This window comes from Condylura cristata, unplaced genomic scaffold (assembly GCF_000260355.1).
Source record: "Condylura cristata isolate star-nosed mole 26May11 unplaced genomic scaffold, ConCri1.0 scaffold00012, whole genome shotgun sequence".
NCBI lineage: Eukaryota > Metazoa > Chordata > Mammalia > Eulipotyphla > Talpidae > Condylura > Condylura cristata.
The window spans coordinates 32,128,895-32,142,048 of NW_004567113.1; the positions used below are offsets into that span (position 1 = coordinate 32,128,895).

The following is a 13,154-nucleotide window of genomic DNA, read 5'->3' on the forward strand; positions in this document are numbered from 1 at the left end:
TTTTTTTTTTAAGAAAGAACTTTTAACATATAACTAAAGTAATCGTCTGGCTTTAATATATGCACCTTCTCCAGGAATGCACTTAGAGCTGTAAGTGTCTGCTGAAAACTCTACCCAGCGAGGTCCTTTCAGAGAACCAGATCCAGGATAGCACCCACCGCTGTTGCCAGCGCTGTCCACACGCGGGCGCAAGCCTCTGACGACCTAATTCTCCTTCTTAATTTGTGTATAGGGGGCTATACGCAAGCACTTGCTGAAAACTCTACCCAGCGAGGTCCTTTCAGAGAACCAGATCCAGGATAGCACCCACCGCTGTTGCCAGCGCTGTCCACACGCCGGCGCAAGCCTCTGACGACCTAATTCTCCTTCTTAATTTGTGTATAGGGGGCTATACGCAAGCACTTGTTTATAAATCTAAATCCATTCCTTTTTTTCAAGCCTAGTATTATAACTAGAATGCTATATCCATTGTTTAAAAGGATATATGCATTTGGATTATATTAACTTTGAATTTCATTTCAAAATATACTGAAGAAAATATGTCAGAGTCTGAGAAGACACAGACTCTAATCTCGCCCAACTCCTTACTCTACAATGAAACTGAGGTTCAGAGAGGTGAAGTAACTCGTTCAAGGCAAGGTGAAGACCAAGTTGGAACTAGAGCTACCGGTGACCGAGTTCTCCTTCCAAAACACGCCTTGGCCCCAAGATGAAGACCACATAGCCGCAGAGGAAAGAACGCACCTCACATTTGAGGCTCTTTGGAATAAATAATGCCACTGGGTTAGGTCTTAAATTGAGGCTCTTCTCTGTCCGCAGATGCTCCCAGGAGGTCTGAATTTGTGAAAAACTAGGAGAAATGGTATCTCGTCTCAGCTGGCTGCTACACTTACTTGTGCACTAAAATATAGTGTGAACTATTCCCAGGAGGAGCCCATAAGGCAATTAACATTTAGCTCTAAATTGGCTTCTATCTAAATCACTGCCCCGCATTCGCGAAGCAGGAAAACATTTTCATCTTCTGTATACAGTACTCGACTCCACCACACGGGGCGCTCTCAATCGGAAAAGAAAACAAGGCTGTGGTCCAAACCCTCAAAGCAAAATGAAAACGAAATATTGTGCTCAAATTAAAGCTAAGACCGGCAATTACAGTATTCATGATAAATTTGTAAACTAAAATGCCTCTCCTTTTGGACTCAGCCTAGTAAACATTTTCCAGTTTTGTTGACCTAGGTGTTCTAAGCAAGCCTAGGGAATTCTGAGCCTGGGAAATTCTGAGCCTGGGTAATGGACTTTGCTTCAAATGAATATGATCCTAAACACCTATGCAATTGTTTTTATCAAGTTGATGGAATTTGTATCTATAAAATAAAAATAAAATGCAATTGTCTGAAGTTACAAATGCACTGAGCCAAAAGCATTTAACTCTCTGCGTCCAGTGATACAGAATTGTCTTTTCACATTATCTTAAGTGAGGCCGGAGGCAGACACAGCAGGCAGGTGGAGACAGGCAAGTGCTGTTGCAGATGTTCTGTGGCAAAGGAGCATGGCTGGTGGTTTTAAAACCCTAGGGAGAAAAAAGAAAAGAGAGAGAGCTCATTATTATGGTCACTTTCTTAGGGAAGGACCTCAGTGAACCAAGAGAGGGTGAGCTAGGTTCACGTCCATAAGACATTCAACTGGTTTATTTATTTATTAACATTTATAAAAATTACTTATTAGCCTAAGTAAGCCATTATTATTTTCATAATAATTCTTTATTAGCCTTGTAAGTCATGGAAACTGCTTATACGCCATCAGCAAGAAGGTCCAGAAATCAAACATGTGAAGAGAAGAAAAGTATTCCCTAGGAAGCAAAACATTTGTTTTGCTGCACAAGGCTGATTATTAAGAAGAGTACTGAAGCACAGAAACTTGATCCACCTGAAACTATCCACTTACTTGGCAATACACATCTTATTGGAGAAGGACTCCGGCTTCGAGATATCTAGAAAATAGACGCATAAAGTGAATTTCACCGTAAATAAAGCTCAAAGAAGAATTGTTTTGACATTCCCCCCAACCCCAAAACTAGAGAAGTGGTTTTGAATCCCTCTTTTTTTTTGTATTTATATATATATATAGTTACATTGTTGTTCACTTTAAAGATAAATTTGTGCCATTTGCAGCAATATGGATGGAGCTGGAAGGGATCACGCTCAGTGAAATAAGTCAGAAGGAAAAGGAAAAATATTGAATGGTTTCACTTATAGGAGGAGTATAGGGGAACCAAATAAAACATAGGAGGACAAAATAACAACAATGCAAAACAAAACAATTATAAACCAGAGATTTTGAATCCCTCTTATGACACTTTGGGACTATGATTTTTCCTCCTAAGGTTAAGCACGAGTCTGTGAACATTCGATTTACTTTCCACTTACATTGTTAATTAGAAGCTGGGTTCAGTGTGTGCCAGTATATTTGTTTGTCTTAATGGTTACCAAAGAGTTTGAGGTTGGCTGCTCAGGTGACATATTAAATTCAATGTTTCCCAGAAAACGATCATTAAATAACTCAGGTAATTATTTAAAATAACTAATGAAAATGATCAAATATTCTCTGGCATACCCTTCGGCACATCGCCTCATGTGTCTGAATGCTGCTGTACTGGGCAGCCAGAAAAGAATTTTTCAAACACTACCATGTGTAGCCATTGGCCTGTCATGGCTCAGAAATCACTCGCTACAAGCATCACCCTTGTGCTAGGCTTTCCAGGGCTTTATGGAACTATGCACTAACACTGACTGAAGACCTGCTGGGTTACCCAGAAGACTGAAACTTAGCCAAAACCAGACGAAAGAAAAATATTTTAATTTGCAAATGTACTCAGACTTTGAAAAAGAGGATGGTGGAAAGGGACAGAAAGTTGGCAACTGTTTGAGGATATATTTTATTTCCATCTGAAGCTTAGTTTGTTCTTCCCAGGCAAAAATTTATACAGGGGGTTATTACAGAGATAAGCTTTCCTGGAGGGTTCAGTGATAAATGTTGACCTGGCTGTAAGCATAAAGGGGTCTAATGTTTGTCTTTCTTTTGAGATGAAGGATAATTTTGTTAGAAGGATAATTGCCATTCTTCCAGTATAAAACTCTCAAGATTCCCTTTTTAACAGCCCCTTAAATGCAGTCCTTCTGTTTCTGCCTACTGTATGTATTCATAAATAAGGACAAGTACGTTACAGTAAAATCTCCATGAGCAAAAGAACTGTGTCTGATACATGCTTTTTTTTTCACTCTCAAGACATTTCCTTCATCTGGATATTTTGTCCCAGTTTCCCAGCTCATTAAAATTCCATCCAGTCTAAAAGATTAGCTCAAACACCAGCCCCTTCTCACTGCTAAACCTAGAAGAGATCTACAGTCTGTCTCTGCTCTTCTTTGATGGGCTACATCAAACCCCACATATTCAACTACCTTGTTTAAGTCATATTGATCTTCCCATGCTGAAAGCCATTTAGGGAAAAGACCATTTTTAATTATTAGAATCCTTCAGCTACAGAAGGAACATTTGATAAAGAACAAGCAGAAGCAACATTTGATAAAGAACAAGCAGAAGCAACAATGGATGCTCATTAAAGTCAGCAGGGAAGGAGGGTTTTATTAACTGGGGGTCACTTGGATTCATTTTTGTTAGAACTTTAGGGCTGAAGCTGCACTGCTAGAGATAATTCAAAGAAGCAGAATGTTGCCAGATGTGGTTCTCCATCCCTCTCTGTAAAACAAGGTCAAACAAATATTTGAAGAATTTTTATTTTGCGGGAATAGCACATTATTAGCCTCTCTGGTGTCCACATGTCTTGGTCCAGCTCTATATTCAAAGGCATTGACTAAATATTATTTATTGAATACATGATTGTTGGTGAATTATAAGAATGTTTTTAGTTTTCAGAGTAGTTTCCACTGCTGTTTTCTTTGAAAGACATTAGTAATCCTCCCAAGAACTAATACACAAAAGAAACTGGTCTTAGTCTTCCCACTTTGAAGTTTGGAGGAAAATTAATACTTACAATGCCCATTATACAATATGGAAATCCAGACCACTCGAGCGATTTCTCCAAATTCACAAAATACATATTAGAGCAACCAGGGAGGCATCCAGTGATCAGCTGATTTAGGGGCCCCGCCCTCTTTAAGAAGATTGACATCTTATAGCCTGATTTCATTCAAAGATAAGAATGAAACCATGCAATAAATCTCATTATTCTTTCAAATAAGAAAAAAACTACCTTTACTTCCTTCTTTCTAGAATGAACCCCAAGGCAGTTTGGGGTTCTCTTCCAACCTACACACTTACAACTGCCTATGCCAGAAAAGACAATTACAAGAAAGTGCCGGCCTGCTGGCCTGGGAGCTGGGCTGGCCCCTCAGTGGCTCCTCACAAGCCCTCGCCTGTCAATGTGCATTCCACTTGTCCCCTGCTCCCAGAAGCTGCCCACGGAGAAACCCGAAGTAAAATGAGTTCTAGACCATCTGGCTAGTTATAGCCTTTATCTAAATGCTGCCATCTGGGGAGTGAGGAACTACTTGTCTTGCAGCCACGGAGACAAAGCCTCTACAGTCACTTCCCTTGGCTATTAAAACTTCACCTACAACTATGGAGAGGTCCTTCTCTTCGTTCTCTCCTTACCCTCCACGTACAGAGACCAGTTTCAGATTATACCTGGTAAGCTGCCCAATGATTAGTAACTAGCCAGGAGACCAAAAAGGCACTGAGCAGGGAGTCCTGTGCCGTCGTCAACCTCTAAATGGGGAGGGGTGGCCTGCACCAGCCTCCTGCGCAAATTGCCTGGCTTTGGGAAAGACCTTATGCTGGCCACTATGTGCAGGGCGGGTGGAGAGGTTGGTGCTGGGACTGCTAGGTGAGTGGGGGGCTGCTTTCATGTGCTTGTTTGCGAACAGTGCATAGAGCTCTGCGGCAAACAAGAGAAAGGAATGTTTGCTGCAGTGGGCAGGCCTCTCCTGTGGGCAGTTCAGTTGACCACTAATGCTCAGTTGAGAGTGAACTTGAGTTAAAAGGCTGCAAGAGGGCCCTCCCTGGTGACACAACAGGTTAAAGTAGCTCTCCGAAGCTACTGCTGCACGAGTTCGGTCCCTGGCCATGGCGTGGCAGACCTCTCCTGACCTGCCCTCTGCTCCCTCAGCAGTGTATTTCAGTTCATCTGCTTGTTCTGCTCCTCACTCTGTCTCTGGTGAATCCTCTCACCCCCGACACCTCAGACCTGTACCCTGGTTGAAGAACTAAAATAAGAAACCTCGCTGTGTTGGTTTGCAAAGGTAGGAGAGCACATGTGGCCATGGATAAAGAATTTGCAACAAAGCCTGATTAAGATGCTAAGAGAAAAATCCTTTGGAAAGTGAAGAAAGATCCTTAAGCAGTAATTAGCCCAAGCTCTCTTAGGAGGCAATTTGCCCTTTTTCCTCTCTCCTAGAAGTTGTGAATCTAATCAGCCTTTGAAACATATATGCCCCAGCAGCAAGAGAACCAGAACACTGTCCACAGAGACTGAAGGAGACAAGTGAGGACAGAGGTTTTACACCCAGACTGCTACTAGCAAAGGCTTTGGTCATACAAATGGATCCCTGGCCAGGGCGGTGACCCACAAGACACAGCAGACCAGCAGACCTCTCCCGTCTTGCCCACTGCTCCCCGCAGCAGTGTGTTTCAGGAGATCTGCCTGCTCTTTTCTCCACTCTGTGTCTAGCGTATCCTCTCACCTCTGGCCTATACCCCAGTTCTTGTATGCAGAAATAAATAAATCTTAAAAAAAAAATTAATTTCACATTTCAGAGCAGGCATGCAAAACTTGTTGTCTGGCAGTGGCCCAATCAAACAAAGTTCCCTTACTAAAACTGCCACCTGCCAATACGGAATGGACTGCCTTACCATACAGCGGCTTCCTACACTCCGAGCATGGGGCCAGCTTCACGTTCCACCCAGGCTACCACCTGACTTTACAGGGGAGTGCTGAAGAAAAAGATCAACCCATGGTGGCTTGTGTAAAAAACAATTAGACAGATAAGTACCGTGCTTAAACCAATGTGGCTACGGGGGTAGATGGGGCTTAAACTCCTGCTCCGACATCGACTCACAGATCGCACAGAATTCCACTAGAAAGAAAGAGGAAATAAGAGTCAATGGTTTGTGAAAATGCACAAGGCATAAAGCAGGCAGATGCTGTGGGCTGAGAGGCGTTACTGACAGAAGGCGGTGCCCACCCACAGCCATCAGCGGGCTAGTCTCCTCTCATTCCCTGTAACTGTCCAGTATTCGACAGTAAACTTAGGGTGTGTCTCAAATAAAATCCCATTACAATGAACTTTGGTATATTCCATTTCTTGATGTTCACAGAATTTTGTTTTAGTGTGTAAACCATTATAAAAAAATTACACTCAAATCTGCAAGTGTTGAAGAATATAAGCATCCCATGGGCAGGGATCTGTGTCTCTCCACTGCTGAATCCTCAGCACCTCCACACAGTGCTTGGATCATAAGTAACTACGTAGTAAGTGATTATTGAATAAGATGCTCTAAGAGTGACTGAATGACTCACCACTCTTGCCCACCTACTCTCTATGAGTAAGACAAAATCTGTACTCACTGTAATGAGATTTTATGAGCAAAAAAGTATTGCCAGTTATTGCCAAATTTCCCTTTGTCCAGTCCTTTCTTTTTCCAACTTCTTCCTTTTAGAGAAGTTGTTTTTAGAGGAAGTCATTTTGTTTTAAGACTTTTAGTTGGGGCAAACATGGTGATATGCTTGACGGGAAAGGAGGAAATTAAAAGACAGCTGCTATGTCACACAGAAGCTAAGGACAGTGGCTACTTGCTCTCCCTTCCCTGCAGGGAGGACAGGACAGATGCATTAACAGAAGGTGATTATTTGGGGGTGGGTGAGGGTGGCAAGAAGCGTGTCTTATGGGCTCATTCACTGGAGAGCATGTGAGTGGTCTGGTCAACACAACTCACTTTTCTATGTGCTGAACTTTCACTGCACAGAAGAGTTTCCTGAGTTACTGCTAGCTGTCATGGAATGTTTCAGCTTATGTTCCTTACATGGTATTCTCCTCCTGTACTACGTAAGTGGAAAGCTGCCAGGATGAGCCTCCCCTGTCCTTTGGTTCAGAGAGACCACTCAATGGTGGTTTGCTCTAGACTGAGGAGCTTCATTTTAGAATTCATTTAACTTTCTGGAAGGGCAAGATTAAAACTCCCTTAGGAGAATGATACAGACCATCCAAGCAACTGCGGTCACCCTGTCCCAACACCACCAGACACACACTCAGAGACAGGCATCCTAGGGCATTAGAAGGCCACCCAGTCATGTGCCATACTCAGTCTATAATCAGTGTAAATAAAAAGCTACTTTCCCAAACTGATCGCTTCCTCTTTCCCCACCTCCTCTGCTCGTATTCTCTCTCCTTCCCCTCTTCCTACACATCATACTAAGGAGAGAAAAGCAGGGCCTATTTATCATTTCTTAAAATCACTTTTAAATGCTTAGAAATAGAAACAGTATCCAATTAACTATCCATTTCTAGATCCCTAGAGATACAGAAGATGGATAAATAATAATAGCAGCACATTTCTAAGCTGGAGGAGGTGAAGAGGACTAGTTCCATTTCACAAATAAGGCAACAGACAAACTCATTGCCATTTAACTCCAGGAAATGGTGAAGGACCAGATGAATCAAAACGTCTTTCCCAAATAGTTCTTTTTCTCTCCTTTGTATGAAGTCTTATCAAATAATTCTTTATGAACTCTTTTTAGAGAATCTCTGGCTTTATAAATGTTCTCGAACTTGTGGATCAAACACTGGGGATGAACTGTCATTATGCAAGGCCACCGTACAAAAGCCCCTCTCTTAGTAACGGCTTCTCCCTTCATGATGACATTGTCATTCTCCATGAGAGCAGGCCACACATGGTAGAAGACCAGGGGAGCGGTGAAATCAGAGTCGTAGCTGCGACGGTACCTGTAATAACACACAAAAGCACAGAAGAGAAGCAATGATAGACCATAAGCCTGGTGGGGGGCGGAGAATGGGGAGGGTGGGTACCAATATAAAGTTTCATTTTTATTCTGTTCATATCTAGATAAATATGAATCCTGCTTCTGTTATTAAAATGATTGTGGACTCCTAAAAATAAGAACTAGTGTTAGCAAGAAGCCAGCATGAACAAGTCATGTTTAATTAATCCTGCTCTAATTAATCCTGTCTCTTGTCTTCTGAGGATTACAAAAGTTGCAACTAGGGAAATGCTAACTATGTAAACCATTCAAGTCTTACAGGTTTTTAACAATATTTTCCATCTATCTGCGTAGACAAAATACAAAAACTGTGGATTGGAAAGTAGTTTGATAATCCTATCGAGAGATGGGCAGCAGCTAATGGGTGAGAACCTGAATTAAGATGGGAAGGGCTCTGAGTCCCATGATAAATGTGCCCATGGAATATAGCAGAGAAAGAATTCAAAGGTGGGGAGTCGGTAAAGGCAAAAACAGGTGACAGTATCAAAAAATAGCTCAACAGTCTGGAATAATAAGTGAAACCCACCGTTTGATCCAGCTATCCCACTTCTGGATATTCATCCAAAGAAGAAAAAATATTAACTCTAAAAAATATACGCATCCCCATGTTCACTGCAACATTATTTACAGTAGTCAAGCTGTGAAAAACAACCAATTTATTCTCTGATGAATGAATAAAATGTGATATATTTAAGCTCTACGTGACATATATTACTGCATCTATATGGAATTTGCTTATCCATTAAAGAATGAAATGTTATCATTTGTGACTACATGAAAATACCTCAAGGCAGGGCAGAGAAAGACAATTATCGTATTATCTCGCTTACTGTAGAATCTTAAAAAAGAAAAATACTGTGGTCTTAGAACAGAGAATAGATTAGTGATTGCCAGATACTGGGAATGGGGTGGACAAAATGGGGGAAGGGTTTCAAGAGGCCCAAACTTCCAGTTATAAAATGACTAAGCCATGGGAATGTGATGGACAATAGTAGGTACTAAACTGCATATTTGAAAATTGCCAAGAGAATTGAACTCATAAGTTATCACTATGAAAAAAAGTTTGTAATTATGTATGGAGCAAACATTAGCTAGGCTTACTGTGATCATTTTATAATATATACTCATACTAAATCTTTACAGTGTCTACTCAAAACCAATACAATGTTAACATGTTGGCTAGATATAAAAATATTTTTGAAAACCAATAAAAATAGACCTTTGTATTTATATAGCATCTCTCTAAAAATGTTCCAGGCTCCGGGAACTCATTCTTTACCCACAAGACCAATATGTTCAACGGAAATCATAACATTTTCTGAGGAAGAAAATCACCACAGTAGAGGGTCCTGCCCTCTAGTACAGAGGAGTATATGGCAGAATATGGAACCCAGGAAGTGCCTAATTTTACTACCAAGAGTTGTTTTCCCTAAATTGTTCCCAGGGAGTAGAGACAAGATGATTTACACATAAAGAAACTCTTAGCTTCTACCCCTATGTCTCTTACTTGCAGTCATTAAAAACTTCTCCATCGGCCCCAAAAGCAATATCTAGGGGTGGTTCTAAAGTCTGCATTGCAAAGGCAATGCAACATATCTCCTGGATGAAGTTACTGAGGATGCAAAAGTCAACTTCAGGAGGGAATGAAATCTTGGGATTGACATTCATGGCTCGGATCACATCCTGAAAAAGAAACATAGCATCACCGTGTTACCAAGCTGTGAGAAGAAGCTCTAGCAATCTACAGGTTATGAAATGGGAGGGGGAAAGAGGGCACCCAGTTACCAAGGCACAAACAAGGTCAACTAGAAGAGTGTGTGTTCTAAAAAAAAAAAAAAGCCAGCTGAAGAAAAATCCATGCCCATGCCTGGCTTTTACTTATTACTTCCCTACTTTTCTATTTTGGGCAACTATATGGTATGCCAACACAGAATTCCGATTTGTTCATAATCTAAGCAATAACAATTACTATAGCTTGCGTGTATTGAGAGTTTACTATGTACCAAGTTTTGTGCTTAGCAAATTACCTGCTTGCTTTCATTCAGTCCTCTCAAGAATTCTATGAGGTCATGACCATTGCTACTCCTATTTAAGAATTAGATAACTAAAACACAGAGAGGTGAAGTAAAGGTACAAGGTCACACAGCTAGGAATTGGCAGAACCAGGACACAAAGCCATACGTATCTTTCCCAAAGTTGAGAACATTTCTCCCCATAAAAAGTCTAAGAAACAGCTGAGAATAACTGGTTCTACAAAGCGAATTGCTTGCTGCTCATTTATGCTCTTTCATAACGTAAAAGCAATACTGAGCACCGGATGGAGACTTAGTACTCAGTGTAGTGCAGTGTGTGTATTCAAATTAGCATTCCAATATCCAGCTGCAAACCAGTTGCAATAAGAGGTCTGACACTTACGTTAACACTGCTTTGGGAATCATACAGATCAAGGTGACAAATGATGTATTCCGAGACAGCATCCTCAAAGTCATTCGACCCCGCATATGATGGTGTCAATGATTTCCTCACGCGGATCTTGAAATGTCTGAAAGCCATCTTAGCTACATGGAATGCCTCCTACACATAAAAAGGCAGAAAATTCATTTGGTAGGAGATAAAGGTACAAAGCAAGGAATGAAAAGAATATTTCCTCACGCGGATCTTGAAATGTCTGAAAGCCATCTTAGCTACATGGAATGCCTCCTACACATAAAAAGGCAGAAAATTCATTTAGTAGGAGATAAAGGTACAAAGCAAGGAATGAAAAGAATATCCATCAAATTGGTTTCTGCTAACTAAACAAAGTGACCAAAATTATTTTTAATCTGGAAGAAAAAATACACCTGAATTTTGAAAAGTACATAAATAGACATGACTAGCTACATCCACTAATGTATGACCACTGTTAACGGTAATTTGGGATGCAGGACAGAACACAGATTCAAGGAAATCAATGATCTGGGGTTACATGAATAATTGGAAAGTAAATGGATCCTGGGACCCCACAGCAGCATATTATCCCTGGTCAAGAAATAAAATTATCAAGCAGTTGTTTATGTCATATCCAGTCACTACCAAGTGTCTGGCATGTTTCTGGGAATGTATTAATTCAACCAACGCTCCGGTATGGTGACTCTGTGTGTTTTGAGAGACTCAGTTATGCATAAAAGACAGCTACTACATTTACACGACTTCCAGCCATTCAGTGACTCTTATTTCCATAAACCCAGGGGGTGGAAAATATTCACTATTTTTAAATATTTTTAAATATTTTAGGGTTTGTGGGTCTCATGTTGTCTCTAAATCACTTTCCCCCCAAACCTTTGAAAATGTAAAACCAGTCTTATAGTCAGTGATACTTTGCTCAGAGACACAGACCAGGGCCACATAGAGCCTACAGGTGGCCCAGAGGTCATAGTTTTCAGACCTGTAATATAAATGAATAAATATATGGGATAAAGTTCAGTAGCTTATAATTCTTTTCTCATACTGATGTGTGATTTTGTCACATTTAACTGGTCCCATAAAAGACTTACCGCTCAATATAGTACCCATAGAAGAAATGAGTTTGTTTGGGAATGAAGGATTAAATATAAGCATTTTCTAATCTGACACATTCAGGCAGCTACTATATTACCAACATATGATAGATTAGTACCTATTAGCAAAATAAACAGAAGAGTTAATGCTACCAGTCTTCTGGTTTTTCCTAAGAATTGAAGAAAATACATCAAAACCACAGCCTTTGACTAAGCATACACAGGAGTAGTATGCCACATTAGAATATTATGCAAACCCCTTCAGTATGACCCATAAATGAGACAGTCCTATATTTCTGGAGGCATCAATAAGTGGAACGTGTGGACAGTGACTGTGAAATATGATTCATCCCACAGCAATGCCTGCGGGGTAAGGGCTGGGGTGGGGGAAGGAAGAGAGGGAAAGCCCACCCTCCTTCCTGCCTTGACAGTCTGCTTTTCAAACTGCACTGTCCAGCCGGCCAAACTGCTATCTCCGCACAGTGCCCAGCACAGCGGGGCAGTGTCACCTACCACGGTGGCGATGTAGATGATGCGCTGCACCGTCTCCGCTTTGTCGATGCAGCGCCGCAGCAAGCACTGCACGTCCAGGCGGGCCTGAGAATAGGCGTCGCTGAACCGGGACAAGAGGGCGGCCTTTCGCGCCACGCTGGACAGTTTGGCGCGATTCGGAGACGGGGTCCTGACCTTGGCGACGCCGGCTGAGGGGCTGGCTGACCGGCTGCGGCTCTGGCTGCGGCTGTGGCTAGGGCTGTGGCTGCGACTCTGGCGACGACTCTGGCTGCGACTCTGGCTGCGACTCTGACTCCGACTCTGGCTCCGGCTGTGGCTGCGGCTGTGGCTGCGGCTGTGGCTGCGGCTGCCAGGATGAGGGCTAGGAGACCGGCTCCTGGCGGACCTGCGGGAGGCACGAATCAGGCCAGGAAGCCAACTGCGGACGATACCCGCAAGTCCTGGGCTCGGCAGACAGGGCAGAGTGCTGCCCTCAGGACTCTTGCATGAGACGGCAACTATGACCACAGCCCAGAGCTACTATTTGCCTAGGGAAGCAGAACTCATGAAGCATTTCTACTCACTGAGTACCACACTGATCATTTCAGTGGCCCAGGGAGGCCAGCATTGACTGCTGGTCCTCTTACAGATGAGGAAACTATAGCTCAGAAAAAGTAACCAGATGTCCTAGAGCCAGTCAGCAGGAGCCAGAGTTAAAGAAATCAAGTCTTCGGCATTTCTTATACAGAACTCGGGGTCTTAGCACATCCCATGGCCCTCATGGTATAAAATGGGACGAACACTGACTGAACAATGCTGAAGATCTGTGTTCTCATCCCAACTCCGCGTCCTAAAAATACCATCTGCAATCCTCTCTCCTGTCCAGAGCCTGAGTTTTCACCTATATGCAGTTTGCAGTACCTGGGGACAGAGAGCAGAAGATTGGGTGTCCATGTGTAAGCAGTCAGTGGGCTAGAAAGCACTGTTCAGTGAAAAGGGCAATGCTAGTAAATACAAAGCAAATTATCAAAGGAAATGGGCTCTCCAAAAGG

At 42.2% G+C, this 13,154-nt stretch overlaps 1 protein-coding gene across 1 annotated transcript in view; it reads right to left on the reverse strand.

Moving 5' to 3' along the window:
* Nucleotides 1-258: 258 nt before the first annotated feature.
* Nucleotides 259-13,154, reverse strand: part of SPATA18 (spermatogenesis associated 18) — a 35,160-nt gene continuing 22,264 nt past the window's right edge. Inside the window, exons 7-13 of the mRNA XM_012723994.1 lie at nt 12,124-12,508; nt 10,490-10,648; nt 9,582-9,757; nt 7,895-8,018; nt 6,069-6,152; nt 1,945-1,990; nt 259-1,570 (exon numbers count right to left, since the gene is read on the reverse strand). Coding sequence (XP_012579448.1) covers nt 1,563-1,570; nt 1,945-1,990; nt 6,069-6,152; nt 7,895-8,018; nt 9,582-9,757; nt 10,490-10,648; nt 12,124-12,508 — 982 coding nt within the window. The 3' untranslated portion in view covers nt 259-1,562. The remainder of the gene's footprint in view (nt 1,571-1,944; nt 1,991-6,068; nt 6,153-7,894; nt 8,019-9,581; nt 9,758-10,489; nt 10,649-12,123; nt 12,509-13,154) is intronic.